At 39.1% G+C, this 22,972-nt stretch overlaps 3 protein-coding genes across 3 annotated transcripts; all 3 read left to right on the top strand.

Moving 5' to 3' along the window:
* Nucleotides 1-195: 195 nt before the first annotated feature.
* On the top strand, nucleotides 196-3,489 carry LOC121956886 (E3 ubiquitin-protein ligase TRIM39-like). Its single transcript, XM_042505316.2, has 2 exons — nucleotides 196-312; nucleotides 874-3,489. Exon 2 carries the CDS (start codon nucleotides 883-885, stop codon nucleotides 2,206-2,208), a length of 1,326 nt encoding a protein of 441 aa, XP_042361250.2. The 5' UTR covers nucleotides 196-312; nucleotides 874-882; the 3' UTR covers nucleotides 2,209-3,489.
* Nucleotides 3,490-3,912: 423 nt separating this feature from the next.
* On the top strand, nucleotides 3,913-7,152 carry LOC121956327 (E3 ubiquitin-protein ligase TRIM21-like). The gene is made up of 2 exons (XM_088079616.1): nucleotides 3,913-4,063; nucleotides 4,884-7,152. Exon 2 carries the CDS (start codon nucleotides 4,893-4,895, stop codon nucleotides 6,522-6,524), a length of 1,632 nt encoding a protein of 543 aa, XP_087935742.1. The 5' UTR covers nucleotides 3,913-4,063; nucleotides 4,884-4,892; the 3' UTR covers nucleotides 6,525-7,152.
* A 778-nt stretch (nucleotides 7,153-7,930) lies between these two features.
* Nucleotides 7,931-22,658, top strand: dld (deltaD). Its single transcript, XM_042505314.2, has 14 exons — nucleotides 7,931-8,069; nucleotides 9,574-9,649; nucleotides 10,036-10,115; nucleotides 11,070-11,138; nucleotides 11,529-11,598; nucleotides 12,854-12,954; nucleotides 13,039-13,182; nucleotides 14,295-14,396; nucleotides 15,418-15,608; nucleotides 17,040-17,210; nucleotides 18,502-18,691; nucleotides 19,921-20,058; nucleotides 20,509-20,598; nucleotides 20,814-22,658. The coding sequence occupies exons 1-14, from the start codon at nucleotides 8,031-8,033 to the stop codon at nucleotides 20,877-20,879; spliced, it is 1,527 nt and encodes a 508-aa protein (XP_042361248.1). The 5' UTR covers nucleotides 7,931-8,030; the 3' UTR covers nucleotides 20,880-22,658.
* The last annotated feature ends 314 nt before the right edge of the window (nucleotides 22,659-22,972 follow it).

Below are 22,972 nucleotides of genomic sequence, written 5' to 3'. Positions count from 1 at the left end.
TTTACTGGGTCATTTTGTGTTTGTTTTTTGCCTTTTTTCTTGATTTAATTTTTTTCTTGTTTTCTTGTTTAAAACTTTTTTTACTCATTTTTTGGCTCATCTTTAGCCCATGTCTTTTTAAGATGCTTCTTACAGTTTGACATAGAGGTGGAGAAACAATGAAAAAGGAGAACTACAACGTCACATTTCCTGAGACAAAAGTGAAAGTTTGTGTGAGTAACAGCAGAGCTGCAGTCAAGACAAGCCTCTCTGTTTTTTCTCTAAAGAAACATTCAACTGAATCCAGCAGATTTTCATCAACAACACACTCTGGTGAGTACACTGTCCTGCAGAGACAAGATGCAATGACATTTTTGGGCTTAATCAAGTTAAAACCAGAATCCACAGCAATGAAAAAAAACACCAGTTAAACTAGGCCTGCTAAAAGCTAACCGCCCTACCTTAGATACCGTTGAGATTTTTCAAACTAGGCTGTATCTGAATGTTTTTTCTAAACTCTACCGCTGTCTGTTATTGCAAGGCAGCGCAGCTGATAAAAAGATTCGTGTTTGAACAACCGATATAAACAAAAAAACTGAGTTCTTCTCAGACAGGAAGTTCCTCCCAGAGCAAATGTTAAACTGAGGTTTAACGTTTCCTCTGTTTCTCTTTATCTCTCTCTATTTCTGTTAAGTCATGTAAACAATCCACTGTACCTGTCACTCATATGCGCCCATATAAAGAAACAAATCAATTAAAAACACCACAGGTTTTAACCACATTTAAGAGTCAGTGTGGCTGCTCTCTCTATTACATCATAATTTCATTTTATAAAACAAATAAGCCAGAGATATGCAATGACAGTTATGGCTTTTTTGTGCTTTTTGTCCTCAGAGTGCAGATATGGCTGCTGCCAGCTGTCTGCTGACTGAAGATCAGTTTCTCTGCTCCATCTGTCTGGATGTCTTCACTGATCCGGTCACCATACCATGTGGACACAACTTCTGCAAAACCTGCATCACTGACCACTGGAAATTAAATGTCCAGTGTCAGTGTCCCTACTGTAAAAAAGTTTTCAACACCAGACCTGAGCTGCAGGTTAATATTTTCATCTCTGAGATGGCTGCTCAGTTCAGACAGTCAGCTCAACAGAAAACCAGCAGCAGCAGCTCAGAGCGACAAGTTTCCAAACCAGGAGACGTTCCCTGTGACGGAGCCAAACTGAAGGCCTTGGGAAAAACAGAGGCTGAAACTCAGCAGATGATCCAGATAAGAAGACTGAAGATTGATGAAATCAAACGCTCAGTGAAGCTCAGTAATGAAGAAGCAGACAGAGAGATAGCAGATGGTGTTCAGGTCTTCACCGCTCTGAAGGAGTCTGTTGAGAGAAAACAGGCCGAGCTCATCGACACGATCAAAGAGAAGCAGAGACAGACGGAGATACAGGCTGAAGGCTTCATCAAGGAGCTGAAGCAGGAAATCTCTGAGCTGAGGAAGAGAAGCACTGAGGTGGAGCAGCTCTCACGCTCTGAAGACCACCTCCATAATTTCCGAAGCTCACCATTTCCGAACACCGCTCCACCCACCAAGGACTGGACCAAAGTCAGTGTCCATCCACCTGCGTATGAGGGGACTGTGGTGAGAGCTGTGAAACAGCTGGAGGAGATGATCAGTCAAAAGATGAAGAAGCTGTTTCAAGCTGAGCTGATGAGAGTCCAGCGGTATACTGTGAATGTTACACTTGATCCTAAACTAGTGCATCCCAAACCCACCCAGTCTAATGAGAGAGAAAAGGGAAATCAGGATAATGACTGTAAATGTGTCTTATCAAAGAAGACTTTCACTTCAGGAAGGTTTTACTTTGAGGTTCCAGTTGACACATGGTCTTACTGGACTTTGGGAGTAGCCAGAAAGTTGACCAACATGAAGGAAAAAATAACACTGAGCCCCTCAAATGGCTACTGGACTGTATTTCATAACAAACGAGGCTGGTACTTTGCTTCTGCTGACCCAAGAGTCTGTCTCTCTCTGAAGTCTCGGCCCGAGAGGGTGGGGGTGTTTGTGGATTATGAGGAGGGTCTGGTCTCCTTTTATGATGTTGATGCTGCAGCTCTTATCTACATCTTTAGTGGCTGCTGCTTCTCTGAGAAAATCTACCCATTCTTCAGTTCCTGTTCAAATGATGGTGTTAAAATCCATAGCAGCGACAGTGGTTGTGTATTACAATGAGTCGAAACATTTTACATTTATCAGCACTAAAGTTCAGTGTCATATAACAACTTGTTCTCATCCCAAGTCGTCACATATCATCGCTTTGTCAGTGGACTTCAAACATCTGCATATTAAGTTTTAGGCGTCCCTCTGTGCCTGCTGTTTACATGTACGAAAAGAGCAGACTGTGGTGATTATTCTGGATTATTCTGCAAAAGCATGTGCTTATATTTTGGCAACAAAAGCACATGACAACCAATGTTGAGATATCAACAAAAGAACATGGTGGCACGGTTGGTGAGGATTAGGCAAAAGATGCACATGGTAATGTTTAAAAAAAACAAAAACATCACATTCAGACAGGAAGCGAGCACCGGACTCACGCTTTGAATCCATCCATGGCCCTCCCAGCCACCCATAGAGACCTTTGTGGTCCTAACATTATGTCGTTACCAGCAGCGTTTCAACCTGACGCTGTCCAGTGGCATAGCATGCAGACACAACAAATTTTGTCCAGCTGCATTCTCAACTGACACCGCTCATCTGTGTATCATGCTGCCGCGGCAGGTGCCATTCAGACACCAGGCGGCATACCGTAACACCACGACCTGTTCTGTCCAGCTGCGTTCTCAGCTGACAACACCCAGAATTATCATACATGTGCGAAATATGGCTCTTGGCGTCGGTATCTTGCTTAAAAATCACAGCAAAAGCAGCAGTATTTGGCGACTTTGGAATGAGAATGGGCTGCAAGTAATGTGGCACACCTCATTCCTCCTTTTAATTTCCAAATGTGATTCTCTTGTATCTTTATATCGAATTTTATTGTAACATATTCCATTGTTATCAGATTTTAGTCAGTGTTGTTCTTTCTTTCATTTTGTATTTTTTTCTGTAATTATTTTCTTTTATTTGTCACATTGCTACTTACTAACACTTTTTGCCAATTTTACAGCACTGATTTGTAATATTGAATGTAATCGTATTTTATCTCACTTAATTATAACAGTAGTTTATGTAACTTTATGTTTGGCAGTGCTTACTTTATTTGTAACTGTAGCTCATTTAGTAATTTGTATTTTAGTAGTTAAGAGGAGATTTCGAAATATCCATATATATATTGTGTATCGTGATATTGCCTAAAAATATCACAGTATTATTTTAAACCCATATCACCTAGCCCTAATGCAGACTGTTTGATTCTAATAACTGCTTTAACTTTCTCCAAGACACTTGATCATCAGAAATCAAAGTACTCTTCCTTTTATTCTGATAAAATAAAAAATAAATAAAACTCCAGCAATTACTTTTTTTCAAGAACACACAATTGTAAACTGTCCGTTCCTCTCGTTACACCAAAAAGCAGATTGTTTGAGTGCTACTCCCATTTTTGTCAAGCAGGGGTCACTGCAAGCTTTTCTACCACATACAGAGCATCTCTGTCTCTTACCAGCTCGTCTTCACTCAAGACAAACACAGCAACACATTTTTAAGCGCTGCTCTTGGTTTACAGCTTCATTTAAACTCATATTTTAGAGGCTGTCTGGATCTAATCTAAACCTTCAGCTACAACAGATCAATAAACAGGACATTCTGCCAAATATTACAGGACACCATTTTGGAAAGAATAAAAAAAAAAAGATATCAAGTGAATTGATAGAGAGGCGAGCTGTAACAAGACAATAAAAAACATGCTGACTGATGGGAGCAGGAAGTGTTTTGTGTTAGAGGCGGAGCATCAGTGAAAGAGGAGAGCAGTGAGTCACATTTCCTGAAACGAAACCTAAAGTCTGTCTGAGAGACAGCAGAGCTGCAGTCGAGACAAGTGTCTCTTCATCTGAATCCAGCAGGTTTTGACCAACAACAAACTCCGGTGAGTACACTGTCCTACAGAGACAAGAGGCGACTAAATATTTGGTCAAAGTTTAGTTAAAACCAGAATCCACAATAAAGACAGAAACAGCAGCTAAATGAGTCATGCTAAAAGCTAACAGGCCTAGTTCAGATTTCCTGTGGATTCACTGTCTAATGTGTCAGTTTATGTGATTGAATATAAAAGCTCAAACTGATGTTTTACAGCTAATATAACTGACACACTTTGGTAACCAGCCTTGAATTTCAACCCTTCTTTCTCTTCAACTCTGCTTCTGTAATGACTGCTGTCTGTCTTTATTAGACCATACAGGTGATAATATTTACTTCCAACAACGACAAAATAAACTGATAACCTGAGCTCTACGCACACAGGAACTTACACTCAGCGCATTTTTAACTGAGGTTCAACTTCTGCTTTATTGTCATATATACTTAAAAGTAGCTTCAGTTGCACATTAAAAGTTAAAGTTAGGCAACTAAATGTTTGGAATAAAGATCCCTGTCTTATTACTTGTTTTATTAGCCTGGTGATCTCATTAAAGTGTCACAATTAAACTGCCCGCCAGAGTAAACCTGAACTCACAGCACAGTCCAGGACCTGACGGCAAAATGTCGTAATAATCAGAAGCTACGTAGATGCAGTGACAGTTAATTCACAGACAAAGCAAATATTTGCTTTGCAGCATTTCCTTAGTGGGTTTCGGGTGCAGGACAACAGCATTAAAGATGACTCTCCTAATATTCCTCTCATCATAATGTAATTTTATTTAAAAAATAATTTCAGTTTTGTTGTTTTTTTCCTCACCTTTTGTCCTCAGAGTGCAGATATGGCTGCTGCCAGCTGTCTGCTGACTGAAGATCAGTTTCTCTGCTCCATCTGTCTGGATGTCTTCACTGATCCAGTTGCCATACCATGTGGACACAACTTCTGCAAAACCTGCATCACTGACCACTGGGATAATAATGACCAGTGTCAGTGTCCCAACTGTAAAGAGGTTTTTGATCCAAGACCTCAACTGCGGGTCAACACTTTAATCTCTGAGATGGCTGCTCAGTTCAGACAGTCGGCTAAACAGAAAACCAGCAGCAGCAGCTCAAAGCAACAAGAGTTCAAACCAGGAGAAGTTCCCTGTGACGTCTGCACTGGAGCCAAACTGAAGGCCCTGAAGTCCTGCCTGGTGTGTCTGACCTCCTACTGTGAGACTCACCTGGAGCCTCATCTGACAGCTTCATGCCTGAAATCACATCAGCTGATCGACCCTGTGGAAAACCTGGAGGACAGGATCTGTGCGAAGCACGATAAACTGCTGGAGCTGTTCTGTAAGACGGACCAGACCTGTGTCTGCGCAGTCTGCCACGTTTCAGACCATAAAACACATGATGTTGTCCCTGTGAAAGAAGGATATGAAGGAAAGCAAGTCGAGCTGGAGGTTGAAATGCAGCAGATGATCAAGAAGAGACAACTGAAGATTCAGGAGATCAAACGCTCAGTGAAGCTCAGTAATGAAGAAGCAGACAAAGAGATAGCAGATGGTGTTCAGGTCTTCACCGCTCTGAAGGAGTCTGTTGAGAGAAAACAGGCCGAGCTCATCGATACGATCAAAGAGAAGCAGAGACAGACGGAGAAACAGGCTGAAGGCTTCATCAAGGAGCTGGAGCAGGAAATCTCTGAGCTGAGGAAGAGAAGCACTGAGGCGAAGCCACTCTCACGCTCTGAAGACCACTTCCATGTCCTGCAAAGCTTCCCGTCCCGTAATGCTGCTCCAACCACCAAGAACTGGACAGAAATCAACGTCCGTCCACTGTATGAGGGGACTGTGAGCAAAGCTGTGAATCAGCTGGAGAAGACAATCAGCGTAGAGATGAAGAAGCTGCTGGCCAAGGTCGAGCTGAAGAAGATCCAGCGGTGTGCGGTGGATGTGACACTCGATCCTGATACAGCACATCCTGAACTGATCCTGTCTGAGGATGGAAAACAAGTTAAACATGGTGGGACACAGGAGAGTGTCCCAGACAACCCAAAGAGATTTGATATGTGTGTTTATGTCTTAGCCAAGCAGAGTTTCTCTTCAGGGAGATTTTATTATGAGGTTCAGGTTAAAGAGAAGACTGAATGGACTTTAGGAGTGGCCGAAGAGTCGGTCAACAGGAAGAAAAGCATCGCAGTGAGTCCTCAGAATGGCTACTGGACAATATGTTTGAGAGATAACTACTACTATGCTAATACTGGTTCTAATAACTATCTGTCTCTGAACCCTCAGCCTCAGAAGGTGGGGGTGTTTGTGGATTTTAAGGTGGGTCTGGTGTCGTTTTATGATGCTGATACAGCTTCTCTTATCTACACATTTAAAGGTTGCTCCTTCACTGACAACCTCCACCCATTCCTCTGTCCCAGTGTTAAGAATGGTATTAAAAACTCTGCCCCTCTGATCATCTCTCCTGTCAGTCAAACTAAGTAGAATAACAGCTCAGTTTTCTATAAACATGCCATTTATTGTAAAAACAATGTAAAATATACCCACAAGCAGCAAATCCAAGGTTCAAGCCAATATGGACCATTAGAAGTTAGAAGCTGCAAAGGATGCTGTTTGATACGCTGCCGGGTGTCGTCAGTTGAGACGTGGCTGAACGAAACCTTTCGAGTCTGCATGATATGCCGCTGTAATATCAGGAGCAGAAAGGTCCCTATAGTGCGGGCAGGAGGAGCGGTGGATGGGTCCAACAAACCCTGGTCTTTCACCTGGAATATATATATATATATATATATATATATATATACTGTATATTCTTGTAATGTTATGACTGTCTTTGTTTTCTTAGCTATTTTCTTGTTTACATTACTTATCTAATGATTTCCACCTGTTTGTTTGAGACAAAGCACCACAAATACTGTAATTATTAAGAAGTTAATCATAAGTGCAATTAATCAACAATGCATTGCCAACAGTTCTTTTTTTTTTAAACTTTAATCACTAATGTAGAAAGTGTTAGATTTTGGTTCAGTTACTGAGAGAAACTGTATGAATAAGTAAGTAATCACACAGCATTTGTTTTCAATCAATAAAGAAAATTTGAAATAACATTGGATGAAGGAATGAATGCTTGTTTTGTGTAAACTTAAACTAATTAACATGTAAGATGCTGCATTCTCTTGCAGATCTTTTTTTAGCAAAAGAGAAGAGCTCAGCTGTCACTGGTGTTTTCTCACTAAAGTAATAATTACACCGAAAATAATCAGGTCGACAACACAGCAGAGAGTTTACAGCAACCAGATTTAATAAAACTCTTCAGCCCTACTCAGAGATGAAGTCTCACTCTTTATGTTTTGTACTAGAATAACTATATATGATATGTATCATAGACAGATAGAATAGCTTTCTGCTGTATGAATATCTATTTATATATTCTGATCCATTTATATATTATGAGTGTTCTCCACCGGTATACTGGTGGAGAATGAGAGCGGAGCGGACACCGGCGGGGACACAGGCGGAGAATGAGAGCGGAGCGGACACTGGCAGGGACACCGGCAGGGACAGCGGTGGAGAATGAGAGCGCATTTTGTGTGCAGAGCGGTATGAGTGAGTATTTGACTCTGCACAAAAAATAATAATGTATATGTAATTCTTTTTTTCATCTAAAAACATAGTGGCATGATGCCAAAAACCTGACATTTAAAGGATTAAAATTCTGAAAATGAATGAACATTTGATATTTATAATTAGGACTGATGTTGAATAAAAAATAACTCAATAACAGTAGAAAATAACATAAATGTTTTTTGGTTTTTTTTAAAGCTTGTTTATGAAAAGCGGGTCCTAAGGGTTAAGTAAGGCCATAAACGTCATATAGAGGCGACTTACAGGCGTGTTTTTATGGATCCGTACTGCGCATGCGCAATGACAGGAGTCCTTGGCTGGTCGGCCTGCTGTAGGTTACGGATCCGGTGAAGGGACACTGACAAAATGCAGAGCTGGACTCAGTTATACCGCTCTCTGGCCACGGTAAGGACGGACATTTTAACCTGCTAACCAGCACATGTCGTCCGGAGCGGCCTCTGACCGGCCCGCCGGCTGTAGGTCCCGGGGATCCCGGTGTTTTCACACCCGCGGCCCGGGCCTGGCTAGCGGGTGAGCTAACCGCTCCGGTCCGTACGGAGAGCACGTACCGCCAGACTCCACAGGAAAAACGTACAGTTCAATGTTTATGTGGATATTGGTGGAAAAAATACGTCGCTACGTGGGTTTTTTATACATAATTTAATTTGATAACTCCCACTCTTTAATTCGGCTTAATTAAAATGAGGATAAACGCCAAAATTTACGTCAAATCACGACTTTTGTTGACAGTTTCTCTAGTGTAAACACATTATGGAAACAGCTAATGTTGGCTCTTTTGTTCATAAATTAAAACAGTTTAGACAGCGTTACGCGATATGAATATGCTACTTTTAACGAAATAAATGTCACTAGTTAATTGACGTTTCTGCTGACAGCTAACCTCCTTAGAGCTATGTTAGCATGCTAAGATAGTTAGCATTAGTTACCTAACTTTAGCTTATGTCAGAGGCTCAACGACTAATGTCTGTGTCGTCTCACAGCTTCACCAGCTAAACTACACATTATTACCTGATTATTTATCTCTTTTAAGAAGTTCAACTCTTTAGTCTGAACAAATTGGCTCAATTTTCTTCAAGGACATGGGAAGACTTTACAAATTACAAGAAATTTTGCACAAAATAAAAATAAAAAAGGCAATAATATAAATTAAATATTCTACAACAACAATTTTCAGGACATTTTACCCTGATTTTATTCTCATGAACTTTACTACAACTAATTACTAACTGTTTCTTTGTCTAAATAATGATTTTATTGTGTTTAATTAAAATTATATATGATATATAGTTTTTATCAGCACTTTTTTAGGTGATTTTTGTAAAACTTATTTTCAGGGTATTTCCTTGTCACTTTCTTTTGCTATTTGTTTGCTAATTTTTGGGCCGTGTCTTATTTAGTTTAGTTCTTTCATGCTTTTGTAAGAAATGTTTTGGCAGACTTTGTATCTTCACAAAATATGTTTCCACTGTGTATTTCCACATTTTTGTGGCTTCACAAGGAAATGTTGTGAAGGAAATACACAAAAAAAAACAATAAAAAAAACAAACAAGCAGGGTATTGTTGAGTGAGCGTCTCCTGAAAAATACTTAAACTGATACTTTTGGTTTGTGGGAGTTGGCTCATGAACAAATACTTCTTTTCACCAGAAGTGGAACTGGTTAGATTACTTTGACTTTTTTTAACTTTAATTCTCGGAAATCATTTGATGAAGACTCTTCAGATGTTGTTTTAAAGCATTTAATAAGCCACTGACCCTGGAGTTAATTACATTATTGCATGCCTCATAATTTTGTATTTCGTCCCCACCCTTAATCCCTTTCTCGAGGAGTGTTTTATGTTTGACTGTATTAGTTTTTCTTAACTTACTTTCTTTGGATCGACCTCACAGCGGAGCCACCACCTCCCCTGCAAACTGCACGGCGCTGCAGCCGTTTCCGTCAGAACTTACGCTGACAAAGCAGCAAGTAAGATAACTCTTACATCTTATCATCCGATTCATTAATGGCCGTTTCTCTTATGAACTTTAGCCAGATGTGCGATGGTTTTTCTCCACATTCAGCAGACATTGGACCTCATGCAAGAACCACATGTTAAAGTAGTCGCGGCTTTCACAAATGTTGTAACAGAATTCAACTTCTCATACAAGTCATGTAAAAATACTTTGCGTTAAAATTATTATGTCAATTTTTAAGCTTTAATAAGGGTTTTTTGTATCTAGATGGATTTGGAGTCTAAATGTGACTCTGAAATTGCCTAAAATAAGATACAATTTAATGTAAAATGAATGAAAATCTCTGTGGTTTCGTATCTCTGTGAACTCCTGATAAAAGTGTGTGTGTTGTTTCTGCAGTCGATGCAGACGTCACTGTGGTCGGCTCCGGTCCAGGCGGCTACGTCGCCGCCATCAAGGCCGCACAGCTCGGCTTTAAGGTAAGCTGCCTGCAGGGCATATTGAAACTTTTTTATTTTTTTATATTAAAATGAAATAATTAGGGGTAAAAAATATGGATAAAATCTTCATGGATTTTTAAAAAAAATTAAATTGCGTAAGGAAAAACCAACACATGACAATGTTTGTTTTTGTCAGTAATTGTCAATAAATTGTGTCATTAAAAGCTTTGAAAAATCAAAGACCGTCATCACGTTGATGCTGAAATCCTGTAAATCCAGTACCGTGATCAATCGGTTCTGATTATTGATTTTAAAGTGCAGCTAAATGCACTCAAAGATGTAGAAAGAAAAAGAAGTAGATATTTTGGTGTAAAATCTTGTCTCGTGCTTTTGCAGTTTTAGGTTGCAAAAGGCGAAATTTTTTTTGAAGATTCAGTCAGAATAAAACATTTATTCATTGTGTTGCTCATTGTAGATCATGATCGTAAAACATCTGCAAACACGGAAGTAAAAATTTGTCCTTTGATATCTTGAAACAATTTTAGCGCTATATAAATCCAATGTATTATTATTATTATGATGATGTTGCGTGACAGTTGTGTCGTCGTGCTGCATGGTCGCCGGAAAATAGTTTTTTTTTTTAAAGAAATTATGTTGTAAACAGTCAACTCTCAAGCATTTATTCATTCAATCATTCAAACCTTTGCCTTTACCTTAACCTCAGTGAATCAGTTGATGCCGAATATGAACAAAGACGTTAAAAACAATCAACAAGCAAACAAAAAACAATATAAAAAAAGAAAGAAAAAATATATTTTCCTCCTGTAATCGGGCTGCTCAACTTCTGGTGTTCACCCACCCTTTTTTTCTCTCCATCCTGTCTGATAGAAAAACATCTTATTCACAGTTTATTTTAATGATAAATAATTCAGATCTTCTGTTAACATTCTGCATTAACGTCGACCTCTCTGCTGGGTTTTTCTCCTCCGACAGACAGTTTGTGTTGAGAAAAATCCCACGCTGGGCGGGACGTGTCTGAACGTCGGCTGCATCCCCTCCAAGGTAACTATCTGCTTTAATGTCCATCAACGCGTCCCTGTAGTAGTTTGGGCTGAAATTTAAAGTACGTGTCTGTGATTCAGCCTTCAGTTGAACATCAGTTTATCACATGTAGCAGATTTAGAAATGATTTAGAGTCAGCAAAGCTGCAGAGTTTTACTTCTCAGCCTTAGAGGAGTCGGCCTTTAACTCAGGTGTGATGATCCAAAAACTGAACTGAATCTTTTTTGCCGTCAGTCTTTGTCATTTTAGGGAAGCTTTTTTCCGGCATAATGTCTGCATGTAATTGGAAATAAGACGAGTAAAACAATAAAATGAATGTTTAAAAAAATGTGAAGTAAAAATATTAAAAAGCTCCCTGCAGCTGAGTTAATTGATATTTTGTGTCTGCAGGCTCTGCTGAACAACTCGTACCTGTACCACATGGCTCACGGCAAGGACTTCGAGAGCAGAGGCATCGAAAGTAAGAAACTCCTCTGGACTGTAAAGAAGGGATGGAAACCCGGTTCTGTTGAAAACCCAGTTCTGTTTTTTTCAAAACCCTAAAATCAATAACATTTGAGCCTATCGATGCTGCTGTCGAGTCCCGTGGGTCCTCTCGTGTAACAGAGAGCTGTGAGGTGATGAGTCCTAAAACGAGGACGTCCGTTAGTCTTTGAGCTCCTCCGGTTCCCTCGTCTCAAAGTCTCTGGGTTTTTTGGGTTTTTGGTAAAATGCCTTAAATAAGGTCTGTGTTTAACACAGGCTAAAGATATTTAGACGTTTTGTTCTGCAACATAAATTACATCCGCTTAAACCTGTTTTTTTGAACTTTTAAGGTTTTACTCGTCTTAAAAAAGGCGATTGCTAACAAACTGCTAAATGGGACGACAGTGTTTGTCGTTAGACGTCATCACAGCGGACACTGAAACTCATTAAACCCACTCGCCGCCTTTACAGCTTTACAGAATCGCACTCAGACTTGTAGATTTATCTGTTAATAATATTTTTCCGTGTTTTAACGTGTTTTTACAGCGTTTGTAGTTGTGATGTTTAAGTCGCGTGACTGCGATGTACTTCGTGTGTCGCCTAACAACAGCTTTTTGCTTCTGGTGATTTCATTTACGCTTCAAAACACACAAAAGTGGTGTTCATCTGTGAAGATTATCACTCTGAACAAAAGGTGTAAGTCTCACAAACTCGTGTTTGTCACACGACAATTTTTTTTGGCGATAATCAAAAATCCCATTCAAAAATCCCATAATGTTTTTGGCGAGGGAACCAGCGCGATGCTAACACTCAGTTACATCTCGAGTTGAATCGCGTCATTTAAATCCGGTTACTGGTCCACATACATCGATTATGCATCACATTAAACCTAAATGCAGACTGTCTTTGGGTAAAAAATTACGTAATTACAGACGTGCTTTTATGTTACGTGTAGTCTGTTCAGAATGGACCCACTGTTGGATCGCGACCACACTTCTGCGGCATGAACAGCCCAGTTTTATTAAAAGACCATCAGACCAGATCTCGTACAACATAAAAATAACCATAGAAATGAATATTTATTTTATATAATGAAAGGAGAAAAAGTTTTCAGCCTCGATTTCAGAGCAGATCTGCAGTTCTCTGGTAGTTTGCTGCAGATGTGTGAATAAAAACTGCTGCTTCTCCATTTCTGAATATTTAAGGCCTCTTCAGGATAAAAATGCTGATTCGAAGTCTGTGTCTCTCAGTTTCAGGCATCTCGTTGAACCTGGAGAAGATGATGGCTCAGAAGAGCGGCGCCGTCAAAGCGCTGACGGGAGGAATCGCACATCTATTCAAACAGAACAAAGTCAGTCCTCCTTCTTTCTCACTCCGTTTTTATTTTAACGTTTCCATCAAATCTCATTAAGAAAATGGTCATCTCTCCCCTCAGGTGACCCATGTCAACGGTTTCGGGCGGGTGACCGGCAAGAACCAGGTGACGGCCGTAGCAGCAGACGGCAGCGAGCAAGTCATCAACACCAAGAACATCCTCATCGCCACCGGCTCCGAGGTCACGCCTTTCCCCGGCATCCAGGTACGCCGCTGTTTAGCACTATAACGGCCACGACGGTCATTTTGACCGTTTTCACATAAACATGTCTTATAACTTTGTTGAATTAAAAACGACAGGGCCGCTGGTTCCTGACTTTTCCTAAAAAAATGTCTGTACTTTTCTCTAAATTGTAATTTATACAAATTGCACAAAAGACAAAGAAAGTCATCTTGCAGCACCCAGATCAGATAAGATAATCCCTTATTTTAATCCCCACTGTGGGGACATTTGCATTGTTACAACAGCTATGAGGTACAAGATAAGCAGCAGAAGAACAATACAATTGTAAAAAAAAATAATTATAAATATTAAATAATAAACAAACAAGGTGCAAAAATAGTAACACAAAATTACAACACAACAACTCAACAGTCTGGAAAAATATATATAAAAACACCAACTACACATGGAGGGTAATTGCACATGTGAAAAATTGCACTTTTGGTATAAACTGAAATAACAAGCTTTATTTTTTTCACAATTAAAAAAAAAAAGCATAAGAATGACCAAAAATGCAGTGCAGGCAGAGAGAAAACACATTGGGCTTATTTGGAAATAATGTTAAAAAAATTTTTGCTTTACAGAGCACATCAAACATAAAATAATATAAGCAGATGGCACATGCAAAAAAAAAAAAAGAGTTTTAAAAGATATCCTAACACAATAAATGCATTGCTCTCTACATGCGTATTTGCTCGTCTGGTGTTGAATCTTTTGAGCTCTGAGATCTAAAGTGGATTAATAAATATAAATATTTTAGTAAACAGGAGATTAAATGCGTTCGGTCTTATTAGAAATGGTGAGTGGTAGCATCAGTGTTCAGATCCTTGCTGTAGATGTTTACTGTTTACATTCTAACGTCTCTCATATTAAACACCATTTTTTAAGCCATCGTTCATATAAAGACATTGATTTTTGCAGTTCAGAGTGTTTTAGGTTTTAGTGGTTTTCAGACGACGCATTGACCACCTGACAAGATCAAGCCTCTGCACCCGTAAATGCAAAGTCTGAAGTTTCTATCTACATTTGTTAAGTAAGAAAATAAGGCCCTGTGATGTAAACAGTCTTGAATTTATTTATTTTTAATTTCTTAGATCGATGAGGAGAGCGTGGTGTCGTCGACGGGAGCTCTTTCGCTGAAGAAAGTTCCAGAGGAGATGATTGTGATCGGAGCCGGAGTCATCGGAGTGGAGCTGGTCAGTATCTCCTCAGTCTGATTCTCTGTTGTCGTGACAATTTAGAAGAGAATACAAGCCATGAAATTAAAAATGCACTAAAGTGAAATACACTAAATGGCTGTCGTCGTGGAGACGTGATCTGCTGCAGTCTGGAGAAATGCTGTTATCTTCAAAATGAGCTGTTTGGAACTCGGTTTTCTAATATTTGGTAACTGTTATTTTCACTTAGATTTTTATAGATACTTCAAAAATTACTTGAAGATCTAAGATTTTTGGGAAAGTGGGGATATTTGAGTCCTTAAAATCTGCAAAAAGAAGGACGATATTTGTTTTGCATTCTGAGACTTACAGCACTCAAACAAATAACGAGGAATTGGAAAAACGTAGAACCTCCCAAAGTAAATATGGGGTTAAAAACAGTCGAGGACATTTAAAGAATAAAGAGGTAAACTACAAAATCACCAAGAACGAAAAGCTGTTCCCAAAAAGATGGGCCGTCTTTAAAATAAGTAAAAGTAATTGACAGTAAATTATGCAATATTAATTATTAGTATTATTACATCAGGGATGAAATATCAAAGCCTAATTTTCCTTTTTTTGTGTTATTATTGTTATTATTTATTCATTTATTTTACATTTTTTATTTATTTTTCACTTTCGTCCATGTATTAAGAGCTGGGCAAGTGAATCTGATATTTCGAATATCGAAATGAGGGAGTCTTGCCCCTCTCGATTGCATTGCCAGCTTTATAGGTTTATTTGAGTACTATGAGTAATATTTTGGGTACGTTAGTATCATATAATTTTGTGTTCTATATTGTGTTTGACTGAAGCGCTGTGTTTTACATGTGAGGAAAAAAAATGCTAAAAAGATAAAGTTTGAGTCAGACTACATAAATAACTGTAAATCTACGTACGATTTGCAAAGTAATGACACAATACAGAATAAAACAAAATTAATAAAACAGTCAACGTTGATATAATTCGTGCATTTTTACTGTTTGAAGCTGCCAGCGGCTGTAAAGTGTTTGTCCTGCAGGGGTCAGTGTGGCAACGTCTGGGCTCCAAAGTCACAGCGGTGGAGTTTTTGGGTCACGTGGGCGGCATGGGCATCGACATGGAGATGTCCAAAAACTTCCAGCGCATCCTGCAGAAGCAGGGACTCAAGTTCAAGCTCAGCACCAAAGTCATGGGAGCCACCAAGAGGCCCGACGGCAAGATCGACGTGGCGTGAGTAAAAACCGCCCGAGCCCTCAGACTCCAGCTGTGTTCGAAATCGTCCCCCATCACGGATTTAGTGCACTATATAGTGTGTTCGCCGTTTTGTAGTCGTGTTCGAATTCTCGGCGGTTAATTTCATTCACTATATAGTACACGATAAAATACTCAATGCACAGCAAATTTTGAGTGTGCATACGATGTAACATACATTTAACTCCTGTATAACACAATTCAATGCATTTCCGGGGGTAAAAAGTCCAACGCAGTGTCCGAAATTTTATTTGGTTCTTCCTTATATAGTTCATATTTAATACCAGAATCAGAATCCGGTTTTATTACTGAGTACATTTACATATACAAGAAATGTGACTTGGTTGTTGCAAAAGATTTAACATAAAGGAAGAATAAAAATAGTGAATTTAAATAGAAAAGGACATAAGAAAAAAAAATATATGAGCAATTTAAATTTATAAAATGACAAAATAGAATATAAACACAAAATGTGTGTACAAAAGGTGCAGTGGAGGGATTGTGATGTAGAGTCACCGTGCAAATATCAGTGTAAAGAAATCCAGTCCAGTGTGTGTTAATGTCACACATAAAAACTGATTTAGCCTAACATGAATACACACTGTAATACACACTGTAATACACACTGTAATACACACTGTAATACACACTGTAATACTCTCTACATAGTGAAGAGTGAGTGAGTGAGTGAGTGAGTGAGTGAGTGAGTGAGGGGACAGTTTCGAACACAGCTCACGTTTGGATGTAAAAATGTAAAGTGAAGCCAGGGCCGCTCGATTTTTGCAAAAACCATAATCATAAATATTTTGGCCAATTTTTAAATTATTTTCCACAGTTACTCACTGACTTTGTAAATGTGTTGCATTTATTAAACATAAAAAACTTCTATTAACAGTTGAATTTTCATTTCCTGAAATACTTTTCCCATCGAGCTTCTTTTAATCCCTTAATTTAATTCATGAGTTGTTTTGTGTAATGTCGATGGGGTTTTCTTTTTTTCCTTTATTATTTGGCCACTTTGTGTTTAAACATGATTAAAAAGATTTGACGTGTGGCCATGCGGTGCAGACGCCACCATGCAGCAGATGTTGCAGTTTTTTTTGTTTTTTTTGCTCCACGTCAGATGCCTCGAATCCAAATTTTCTCACCAAACGCTGCTCTTCTTCCTCCGTTACTTTCCTCGCGCTGACACAACTCTCCTCGTCGGTAGCAGGTAGCGGCTGCAGGTGTTGAGTGGGAACGAGGGGCGAAAATGCTCGAGACAAAATAAGGGTACACTTGAAGAACGTAATGTGGAAAAATAATTGTTTTTTCTCGATTACATAGTTTTTGAAATTGCTGAAACTGAAGTCAAAATGAATTGCACAGCCTAAAGTGCAGCAGCCGATTGTAACTGCTGATGTGTTTCAGGGTGGAGGCGGCGGCCGGAGGGAAGGCCGAGACTCTGACGTGCGACGTGCTGCTGGTCTGCATCGGCAGACGACCTTTCACCCAGAACCTGGGTCTGGAGACTGTCGGCATCGAGCTGGACAACAGGGGCCGCATCCCCGTCAACAACCGCTTCCAGACCAAAGTACCCAGGTACCAGCGAGCTCAGGCCGCCGCCTGAGAGACGGCGTCGTAATTACACCTTCATACGGCTTTTTGATCGTCTAAAACAAGTTCATCCTGATCCTTTTACACTGAAAATGAAAGAGAAACGCTCCCGAGAGGGTTTAACATCTGAGTCCAGTCTCAGCTGAACCTCTGTCTGTCTGACGCGTCTGCAGGTCCTTAAAATGCCTTAAATTAAATATTATATTAAGTATTAGGCCTGAAAAGCAATTAAATAGTGTTGGGTTTGAAGAAGTGAGGTCTTAATTGACCCAAATGTTTCATTTATCCATCTTTTAATTTGTATTAGTCAAAATGAGTCGAGCTTTTCTGAGTGAAAGTTCACATTTCTGATGTTAAACTGTATTTTTTAACTTTAATCTACCAGTTTGGAAAATTTATATTAATCTTACTGACTGATAACCTGCGTAAACACTACCTCTGTACAGGACCACGTAACTTCTCCTTACATTTATACTGACCTGCAGTGCGTAAATAAGAAAGAGATGATTTCTCCAAAAATAAGTCTTAAATTTGGTCCAAAAAAGTATCTCGAAAAGGTCTAATAAAACATGAAATGTAGCTGTCTGATACATGTCGACAACTTGTAATTAACATTTTTGGGAAAAATGTAATAATTAAAATCTGGCCGGGATTTTTTTTCAAATTTCCGATTTTTTTTTCATGTGGAAAAATTGTGACCACAAAATGTTCAGCTGACATTTAAGTGTGTCATTATAGAAAATAATACACTTCACCGGAAATTAAAGAATAACAATAACATCAACAAATACAGTGAAAATATGACAAAATGTTGAGATAGCAAATAATAAAATTTAATAAAGAAAAATGTAGCTTATAAAATGATAAATAGACCTTAGCCATAGTGCAGAAGTCACAAGACATAATATAAAATAGAAACATTTGCAACCGAAAATATGAAAAAAATGCAAAAAAGATCTATCTGATGTGCTGCTGTTAATTATCTGTAGATAAATAGAGCTACTTGACACATTTATTAATAATAATTTTTATTACATTAGTTTTTAATAACATTTTCTGGAGACAGAGCTAGAATTTTTAACAGGTTAAAATACAGATTTTTTTTGTTTGAATCTTAATCAGATACTTGCAGTAAAGCTGTTCATCAGGTGACTGTCACCACTTAATGAAATAATTAGAATAAATACATTTTTGTTTTTCGTCTTCACCATTCAGTCTTCATAAAATGATGAATAAGAGCTCTGAACGTCCGCTCCTCAAACTGTCTCTCCCTCAGTATTTATGCGATCGGCGACGTGGTCGCCGGCCCGATGTTGGCCCACAAAGCCGAGGACGAGGGCATCATCTCCGTGGAGGGCATGGCCGGCGGCGCCGTGCACATCGACTACAACTGCGTCCCCTCCGTCATCTACACACACCCAGAGGTGGCCTGGGTGGGCAAGACCGAGGAGCAGCTCAAAGAGGAGGTGAGAGCCACGACGGGGGGGTGAGGACGGTGACGGGATTCATTTGGAAATGGAAAAGTTTTTGCACATTGAAGACGCAGCGAGAACACCAGGATAAAAAAAGAAATCAGCTTCCCGCTAAATTAATCCGATGCAACGTGTAAATTGCAGGAGGTGTTTCCAGATAACACTGTGCACCTCGTCTCCTGCTGCAGCTGCAAAAGCAGATTTTTTTTGCCACTTTGGGGGCAGCACAAACAAGATTTAGGATTGCAGTGATCACTTTAATACGTCAGATCTTTATTGTCATTGTTAAAAACAACAAAAGTCAGTTTTGCGACTCTTCAGCTGCAGCAGAAATAAAAATTAAATGTTCAAAATAATCATCACATTGCTGATTGTTTAAAATCTTTTTCAGTCAACTCGCCACATAGATAAAACAAAAGATGTAACTAACAATCATTTTCATCATCAGTAATTTTTTCAATCTTAAGAAGTTGACCGAATGTCCCAAAATTTCCCAAAAATGTGCCTTCAGATGTCTTGATTGGTCGAAACAAACAGTCCAAAATAAAACCAAAAAACAAATTCAGGTTACCGTGATTATTTATAGAGAAAAGAGCCAAATCATCAAAGTTGAGCCATTTCTTTTATATTCATTTATTTATTTATAGATGTATATATTTTTTTTGATGAATGATTTCATCAATAAATTAGTCAAATTTGTTTTAATCCTCTGATGATCAACTAATTAATCATTTTTTTCTGTTCTAGTGAAAATATTCTGCACAACATGACATATTGGCACATATATCTTTGGTGTCTATATTATATTTTCATTTATTTTTGTGTATATTTGTTACATGGAGCACAGTACTGAGGGGGCAGCTGAGTATTTCACTGCACAGTTCAGAGGTTTGTTGAGTATGTGAATAATACAAACTTGAAAAAGTGAAGATAAAAACACTCCTGGACTCTGTATTGTGTGTATTTTTGTTGTGTTTGAAATATTAAGTTTTCCTTCACATCACAGAATGTTTTTGTACTGCAGAGGACAGAGAGGTCAAATCACATTATTACCAACATTTTTTAAAATTAGAGATTAATTTCAGTTCTCAAATGTCACACTAACAGTCACGAGCAGTAACGGACGATCTTTGACGCTGTTGAATCTGATGTTCCGGTGTAGCCGAGCCTCCTTGTGGGTTTTCGGTGTTTTTACAGTCGTACTCCTCCTCTCTCCTCCTCAGGGCGTCCCGTACAAAGTCGGCAAGTTCCCCTTCGCAGCCAACAGCCGAGCCAAAACCAACGCCGACACTGACGGCATGGTGAAGATCCTCAGCCACAAGGAGACGGACAGGATGCTGGGAGCTCACATCGTCGGATCTGTAAGAGCCGGACCGCACACGACTCACCGTGAATGAATTTAATCACCGGCAGAGGACCAGCGGTCGTTTTCAGTCCTGCTGGCGATCCCAAATTAGTTGATTCATTTCATTTTAGCTGCACAGGTTAAAAGTTTGCAGGGACGTCGCTGCAAACGCCACATTTTAATGCAGTTCAAGTGAGACCATGAAGAGATCGAACCAGTCAAAGGTGTTCTCACTGCTAATATGGCCAAAAAATAAAATGTTCTGGGGGTCACGTACAGAGGCTACGCCCTCGCTGCAGCGGCCGCAGGTTTAATAATAATAATAACAATAATAATAATTATTATTATTGTTGTTGTTGTTGTTGTTGTTGTTATAATCATATAATAATAAAAAGTAATTTAAAAAAATCTTTTGAGTTTCAGACCGCTTTGGTAAATACGGTTGTGTTTTCGTGTTTTCCTGCAGGGAGCCGGAGAGATGATCAATGAAGCTGCTTTGGCCATGGAGTACGGCGCTTCCTGTGAGGACGTCGCCAGAGTCTGCCACGCTCACCCTGTATGTCCTGCTGCAACACACACACACACACACACACACACACACACACAGAATATGCACAGTTTCAATAAGAAATGCACTTTAGACTATGAGTTAAAGATGCTACAAAAAGATAAAAAAAACTCCTTTTCTTTACTCTCATCTCTTTTCTCCACCTCCTCCTCCTCCTCCTCCTCCTCCTCCTCCTCCTCCTCCTCCTCCTCCTCCTGCTGCAGACGGTGTCGGAGGCCTTCAGAGAAGCAAACCTGGCCGCCTCCTTCGGCAAAGCCATCAACTTCTGATCCGCCGGCCGCTGTCGCACCTTCACTGTACATAACGAGAGAACGCTGTGTGTCTCTGCGTCGAAACCTTCATCCAACCCAGCGGGATCCTCCGTGTACATCCAACCTGTACCACATTTAGTTCTAATGTTATTTAAATGTTCTCAATAAAACAAAAAACAAAAATGGTTTGGGCGTTAAAAAAAAACAAAACGCTGACCGCAGATCAGTCTTATTGCTCTCCAAACGCGTAGTTAAAAGATCAGAGAGAATATTATTCACTCATTTACAGCACATAGAGATATAAATATTATTTTGGCTGGGCGGCTGTGCTTTCTCCTGTGAGGGGAGAAGGAAATGTTTTTGTTTTTCTGTTTTTTACAGAATTCAACACCACAAACATGATGTGTATCCAGAGCAGGAAACAAGCGGCGGCTAAAGTTTTAACGGTTAAATCAACTCTTAAAGTTGCTCTTTACGCGTCGAATCGTTGAAGCGTGTTGAGCTTCAGTCGGCCGAGTCACGGCAGGTGTGATTATCAACATAATCTAGTGTAAAAATCAGAAATGCAGAAGACATTTTTTAGAACTTCGCAACTGAATTTAGCAATTCAAACCTTTATTTATAACCTCTGGATAGCTGCTCACATTTGCTTGATTTTGTTCAAAAACATGGGAAGAGGATGATGTGCAACGTAACAAGAAATGACCCAAAAAATAGCAAGAACTTAGGAAAAAGTAACAAGAAAATTACTTAAAAATAAGCACGAAAAAGTCAATAAAATGACCTAAAGTAAGTGCTAAAATATATTTTTTCTTTTTTTCTGTATCATAGTTTTAAATATATAATTAAAAGAATTATACATTTAGTTTCTGGAAATTAAATAATTTTTAAAAAATCTAAAAATCCTCCCTAGCTAATTTTCAAGTCATTTCTTTGTCACTTTTAACTAATTTTGAAGAAAATCAAACCAGTTTTCTTGGGTTTCAGAGGTTGAAATGCTTTCGAAAATTAACCTTCAGACCTGTTTCAGTCTTTAACAAAACACCTGAACTTAAGAAATCAAAGTCTAAAATCCTGTGGTGCGAGACAATAAATGCAGTGGAGGCGATAAAGTCATACGAGGATGCAAATTATTGGATTGAGGGAGCAAGTTGAAGATAAAACATGCATGAATTATCAGAAATTTTCCTCCTGATGTTGCACCAGAGAACACTAATTTTAACGTCCCCGCTGTGGGAATTATGTCTTTGGCTCATTTATGAAACAGGCGTTGGCTGTGCAGTTCCTCTGTGGAGTTTTAGACCTCTCAGCACCAAAGAGCCGCTTTTTTACGAGTGGATCCTGTTTTCTGTATCTTGTGCTGCTCTGCAGGTGGCTGTGACTCGCCCGAGGCATGCAGCGATGCACCGACAAAGACAGCAAAGAAGAAGACTGCAACCTGGTAAACGTGAATTAAACAATCAGGGTTTGAAATATTGAATGTGTGTTTTATGAGGGAGGAGATGCACCTCTGCTGGAGGTCCAGGATTCACTCGGTGTTTTGGTGAAACACTAAACATCACTTTTGTTCATGCGCAGGAGGAACTCCACAGGGCGGCTTTAAGGCGCTCGAGTGTTTGCAGCAGTTTTCAGTGTTGATTTAAACTCTAAAGGTCGATGTTAAAACTCCAGTTTTTTGGGAAAAGCCGTCTGTAGTCGCTGGGTTTCCTGCTCTGGTTGCTTCGCTGTGATTGGCTCTGGCCTGTTCTTGCTTATCTCACCATTTAAACCAATAAATGCAGTTTCAGTTCAATAAGACGGCGGAGTGTAAATGTTTTGGGTTTTTTTGCTGACCGACTGAAGTATTGAGATCTTACACTCAAGTAAAAGTCATAAGATAATAAGATATTAATCCCACAGTGGGGAAATTTGGAAATTTGCATTGTTACAGCAGCTATGAGGTGCAGAATAAGCAGCAAAAGAACAATACAAATATTAAAAAAATAATAATAATAATTACAAATATAAAAAAATATTCAGTAATAAAAAAAAGGTCCCAAGTATGTTTTATAAATTAAAAAAAAGGTTTAAACACTTGTTTAAAATTATCCTGGTCAAGTGAAACCACAGAA

Source organism: Plectropomus leopardus, chromosome 7, assembly GCF_026936395.1.
Source record: "Plectropomus leopardus strain MGB_pleo_1.0 chromosome 7, ASM2693639v1, whole genome shotgun sequence".
NCBI lineage: Eukaryota > Metazoa > Chordata > Actinopteri > Perciformes > Serranidae > Plectropomus > Plectropomus leopardus.
This window is presented reverse-complemented; position numbering and strand designations above follow the sequence as displayed.